Here is a 6,000-nt window from a genome sequence, read left to right as displayed (position 1 = left end):
TAGTACACACTTATCCCTCTCCATCACGAGAGTAAAAATCACCGAATTATGGTCACTATCCCCAAAGTGCTCACCTACCTCTAATTCTAACACCTGGCCTGGTTCGTTACCCAGAACCAAATCCAGTATGGCCTCACCTCTTGTTGGCCTGTCTACTTCTGACTTTGTTCCTCAGCAGTCACATCTCTGGCTGCGCAAAGCAGAAAATGGAGAGCAAAGATTGTAAATCAACTGTATATTTATTAATAGATTAGAACAATATTTCATATAAAATATCTAACATGTTTTTGGTTGTGATAATCTGAAACCCATTGACTCTGCCTCAATCCCTGCAGCTCTCCAGTTTGAGCTTCATTAACTGCTCCAGAAAAGGTGTCTTATCAGAGACATGTCAAATGGTAAACAGCAAGTTTGACTATAAAAAAATTATTTATTTACTGTTGAAGGGCACACTTGAAATGTTTTGTCTTGCACTCATCAGAACCATTTGCAAGAATACCAATTCAAATGGACACCCAACAGTCACGAGGAGGGTGGTAAGTAAAGTTTGGTGGTTAATTGTCAACCACTATTAATGGGTGCATTTGCCATGACAACACATCTATCAGAGTCCACTTGTCACCACTTTCTCATGTAGCAGAAAATGTTGCTTCTCCTTGAAATTGTATTCTTGTGAATTGTCCTGACAAGTGCAAGACTAAAAGTTTTGACAAAATGTCTTTCAGCACCACAGGCTTTATATGACCAAACAATTTGTTTTATTCATAAAAGTTCAAACAGTGCTGATTTACATTGACTATGCCACATAACTTTTGTTTATTTGGGAGGGCTGTTTTGTTTTTACGGGTAGTGGGATGGGAATGAGGCAAACAGAGTGCGATGAGCTTAGTGCAATCTTCAACTTTGTATTATCAGTTGGCTAGAGCTGAGCAAGTGAAGCTTATTGCTGCCACAGAATCAAACTCAAACCTGTTCATGACTTCCTGAAGAAAATATTGCATTTAAAAATACCATTAACAATTTAAAAGGCTGCAGTAAAGAGGGACTTTGGGGGTGGGGAATGTTGACATACAAATATTTTAGCTGAAAATGTGTTGCTGGAAAAGCGCAGCAGGTCAGGCAGCATCCAAGGAGCAGGAGAATCCTGAGGAAGGGCTTATGCCTGAAACGTCGATTCTCCTGCTCCTTGGATGCTGCCTGACCTGCTGTGCTTTTCCAGCAACACATTTTCAGCTCTGATCTCCAGCATCTGCAGTCCTCACTTTCTCCATACAAATATTTTAACATGGCAGGACCAGTTGAGAAGATTATTATATAAAACACACAGAATTCAGGGCTATATCAACAGAACAGAATGCAAAAACAACATTACGGTAAAGCTGCAAAAATCATTAGTCAGGCCTTAGCCAAAGGATTGTGTTCCATTCTAGGCACCCACAGTTTAGGTAAAAGTGAGGACTGCAGATGCTGGAGATCTGAATCTAGTTTAGTTTAGAGTGGTGCTAGAAAAGCACAGCAGGTCAGGCAGCATCCGAAGAGCTGGAAAATCGACATTTTGGGCAAAAACCCTTCATCAGGAAGGTTCATTCTGAAAAATGATCCCACTCTGCTACCTATGCTCAATGATGCTATTAATTAGTTGTACTGAAAACTCAGGATTACATCTTGCTGCAAATTTTCTTTTGAAAGGTTTGTGGGGTTGGGGAGCAGGAATGAGGCGATAACCTGTTCATAACTTAATGAAGAAAATATTGCATTTAAAAATTCCGTGAACAATTTGAAAGACTGCAGGCTGTTTTATATTGTGGCTAGTTCGGCATTGTCATCCGAATTGTCACGCTGATGAACAGGAACCCAGCGTTGAGGAACAGCAATCAGGAGCAGCTGAAAGTGACCACCTCTCAAGCCAGTTACAAAATAGCTGAGCAATTAACACATCTTCGCATATTTAATCAATGGGATAGTGGTCAAACCTTGAGAGAAATAAAGTGGAATTGTATCATGTGTTTACCAGAAGTCATAAACTGAAGTCTCAGTTGTTTCTTTCATCTAAAAATGACCAACTTGCTTCTTCCATTTTGGTCTTTCCCTCTACCAACGTTGCTCCAACTACACATTGAAATTGGTTTCAATTTAAAAGCACCATATTTTAAAATGTTAAGCACAGGTATCACCAGATAACTCCATAGCTGGAGAACAAATCAAAATAACTAGTACAGGACAGAATTATGCAAACGACCAGCTGAGGGGATTAGGGATTTACTGAAAAATAAATTTAGTCTGCGGATAGGTCATGCAACTGAAAGCAGAGAAACAGAGCTTTGTCAGAGTGACGTTGCTGTGTACTCAGTACATCAACTTGGGATCCTGTCCTGTGTAGATTCAAGAGCTTGAGGTGACCTTACAGAAGTTTGTCAAATCATGAGGGGAATTGATACGGTTGACGGTAGCTGTCTTATCCCCAGGATGGGGGATTTCAGGATTAAGGGGCACGTTTTTAAGGTGAGAAGAAATATATTTTAAAAAAACCGAGGGGCAAATAGTTTTACACACATGGTAGTTTGCCTTTGGAATGAACTTACTGAAGTAGTGGTGGATGTGGGCACAAAAGATACATGGATAAGTTCATGATTAGGAAAGACTTGGAGGGATATGGATCAGCAGGCAGGTGGGACTAGTTTACTTTGGCATTACTTTCAGCATGGACTGGTTGGACCGAAGGGTCTGTTTCTGTGCTCATAGAGAAATGGTCAAGATACAGTAGAACACAATCTGAGAAACAGAGCATCGGCACATACTGAGTCAGCTGTTTCCCCCTGAGAACTTAGGGAAGGAAGGGTGGATAATGGATAAATCACCTGCTTGCAAATGTGCATTCAGCTATAATGCTCACAGCTTCCCATCGCCCCCCAAGTGTGAGGAAACGACATCCTGCGTGAATTGTGGGAAGCCAATTCATGGACTGGGATGCAGGATTTGGTGGGAGGTGGAGGCAGAGGGGATGGAATGCAGTTTAGTTCTCTACCCCAATAATGATTTTATTCTGCTCTGACACACAGTCTGTCGTTCAGATAAGATAGGGTGTATCCAGAACGGCCACACCAGCAGATACTCCACCATCTGCGAACTCTGTACTCTTTGTGCGAAGGAGGTGGCCAGCACTTTCATTCATGATCAGCTTCCGGCACTTCCTGCAGGGCAGAAACACACAGAAAGGGTCAACAAAGGGAAGCAAAGGTAAGGACTACACACACTTACATAACACTCCACTGCACTTTACCTTCCTCATCATCACCCCAATTTCCTCCCTTGCTCTAATGAAAATGTTGACTCTTTTCTGAGCCAGTATCAGGTGCATCTCTCCTTTGACACCTTGCCCTGACTGAGGATTCCTCATGTGGGAATATTGACAGAATTTTACCAGAATAACCAAAACAGCAGAAACCCTAGAGAAGTACAGAAAGAGCAAGGGAATTTTCAAGGAAATCAGGAGAGCAAAAAGACAGTGTGAAAGAATAATAGCTGATCAAAAAGCAAAACAAAAACAGAAAATTGTTGAGAAAACTCAGCAGGCCTTGCAGCGTCCACGGAGAGAAATCAAAGTTGATGTTTTGGATCCAGGAGTAAACAATAGGTGGAGATAGAGCCCAAAAGAGAGAAAAGAACAGTTGGACAGACCCCAAAGGGAGTGGATAACGATCAGGCTAGGAGGGTGAATAGTTGTCAATACAGTGGCTAACAAGGGGTTGTGTGTAATAGTAGACTATGCGGTGTGGTGTTTGGAGAGTTGGGATAAGAACATGGGAGAAGGTGTCTTAAGTTCTAAAATTGTTGAATTCAATATTAGGTCCACAAGGCTATAGAGTTCCCCAGTGGAAAATGAAGTGCTGTTCTTCCAGGTTGTACACCAACACACCACCTTGTTCCCTGGCTAACACCTGTCTCGGGCTTGCTGCAGTGCTCGGGTGAAGCTCAATGCAGTAAAAAGTACATATTATTGCTATAGGTTCTCATCCTGCTCTCTCGCTCTCCCTCAGGAAACACACAAGACATAAAAATTGGCCTTTGAAAACCTTTCAGAGGAAGTGCATAGTCAGAGTAAGGGAGACTTCAGTGGAATGAAACAGATAGAGCGGGTAAGTAACTGGAATATGGGTTAACGTGGGATTTTAACTGGTAAAGTTTAATAATAGTGTAAAAGTCAGATTAAGAATCAAGCCAACTGCTTATAAGGAAAGTAAAGCATTCAAGTCAAACAGAAAGCTGCCTGATAGTGGTAGGCAGTTATCAAACACCTGAAATTCCTTGCCTAAATAAAGGTTTTGATAGCACTTAGCTAAAAACAAGTGACTCATGAGAGAGGCCATTCAAAACACATGGTCAGTGTAAGTCAGATGGTCAATGTGACGGAGACTTTGCTCAAATTTAACATGTGATAAAACAATCAGCATATCATTTATTTAGCTTGACCAGGTTCTATCTAGTCTTACACATTGGTCAATATGGTTCTCAGCTGAATTCTCAGAACTACCTGCATTGATCATTGTCTGCCACTAGATGGACACCAGGAGCATAATGAGAGTTTAGCGAGGAGAAGAACCCCGAGGTCAAAGGGCACAGGGTGGGAGAATGAGGCTGGAGGTGCAGTGTGGAGGGTGGGGGAGAAAGTGCATTGGGCAAGATAAACCCAGGAGCAGAAAAACGTCACTTGGCCCCTTGAGGCTGCTCCACCATTACTAAGAGCATGTCTGTTCACATGACTCCACATTCCCATCTAACACTGATCACCTTTCACCCTCTTGCTCAAAAATCCACTTCAACGTTACAAATAACACTACATCCATCAGCCTTTGACAAAAAGAGAATGAAAATAGTGGCACCTCTTTAATAATTACATTAAAGTATCAGTGGTGTCATGGTTATAATAAGGCCAGCTAGGTGGACCTCAGAATAAGGAGTTCCCTGATTGGGGCTGTTAACCTAGTCCCAAAAGGGAGCCCTGGCTGACAGACAAACAGGAGTGTCAGACGTTTTGCTCTGTCTCAGAGCTGGTGCTGAGAGCTGGGTCAGTGTAAATAAAGGGCAACTTGGTACTGGGATACCAGCCTTTGTGGAGTTATCTCAGGGGGATTTGCTTTATTTCACAGAGTATGATTCCACAAACAAAGCAGTACGAGGAAATGACCGGATAAATTTCCACCATGACACGGAGAACTTCCTGCTCATCTGTGTCCCTGACCCATTGGAACAGGGATAGTCGCTGCCTTCTGCCACCCAGCGCTGGGGCATTCCAGTCCCGGGGACAGGAAAAGGCACACCCCATGGACTCAGCACGTTCGGTTGAACGTGGGCGTGGGGGGAGTATGAGAAAGGTGATGCTATGATGAAGAGATCATGGCCTTTACTCACCTGATGTACACCCCAAACACTCCCAGCTCAACCACGCAGTCTGACAGTTTTGAAGGTGTTCCTGGATGCAGCAGATAATTCTTCACAGTCTGAGGCTTGATCCTATCCATCAGAATATAAGCGGATCTCTTTGGTCCATCTTTAATGGTTCCAAGGAGCTGCCTGAGCTCTTCCCCAAAAATGTTATTTCCTAAAACGGAAACACAGACACTGAGGATCAAAGATAATACTTCTGACAGGAGGGAAAAGCAGCAAACAAGATCTGCTAACTAATGGACTGCATTCACCAACAAAAACTGACATAGCTGGGAAGACTGAGCAGGTCTGGCAGCATCTGTGGAGAGTAAAGCTGAGTTAATGTTTCAGGTCCAGTGACCCTTCAGAACTGGATTAGAAATGTTTACTTTCTCTCTCTGCAGATGCTGCCAGACCTGCTCAGTCTTCCCAGCTACGTCAGTTTTTGTTTTTTATTGCCTGAATCCAGAGTGGTTTGTGTTTTTTAATATTGAGAGAAACAGAGACACAGAGAGGATAGATAGGTGAGAAATGAACATGGAAAAAAACTCAGCGGTAACTGAAAGCATGAAAACA

General features: G+C 42.7%; 1 protein-coding gene across 1 annotated transcript in view; it reads right to left on the bottom strand.

Moving 5' to 3' along the window:
* Positions 1-224: 224 nt before the first annotated feature.
* The window catches only part of gss (glutathione synthetase), a 57,970-nt gene continuing 52,194 nt past the window's right edge, over positions 225-6,000 (bottom strand). The window contains exons 12-13 of the mRNA XM_043710808.2: positions 5,410-5,599; positions 225-3,191 (exon numbers count right to left, since the gene is read on the bottom strand). Of these exons, the coding sequence (XP_043566743.1) occupies positions 3,068-3,191; positions 5,410-5,599 (314 nt within the window). The 3' untranslated portion in view covers positions 225-3,067. The remainder of the gene's footprint in view (positions 3,192-5,409; positions 5,600-6,000) is intronic.

The sequence above is a fragment of the Chiloscyllium plagiosum genome, unplaced genomic scaffold, assembly GCF_037043375.1.
Source record: "Chiloscyllium plagiosum isolate Xiang-an unplaced genomic scaffold, Cpla_swu_hap1 HiC_scaffold_15, whole genome shotgun sequence".
NCBI classification, from domain to species: domain Eukaryota; kingdom Metazoa; phylum Chordata; class Chondrichthyes; order Orectolobiformes; family Hemiscylliidae; genus Chiloscyllium; species Chiloscyllium plagiosum.
The sequence above is the reverse complement of the archived record's forward strand: the minus strand, read 5'-3'. Positions and strand labels throughout refer to the sequence as shown.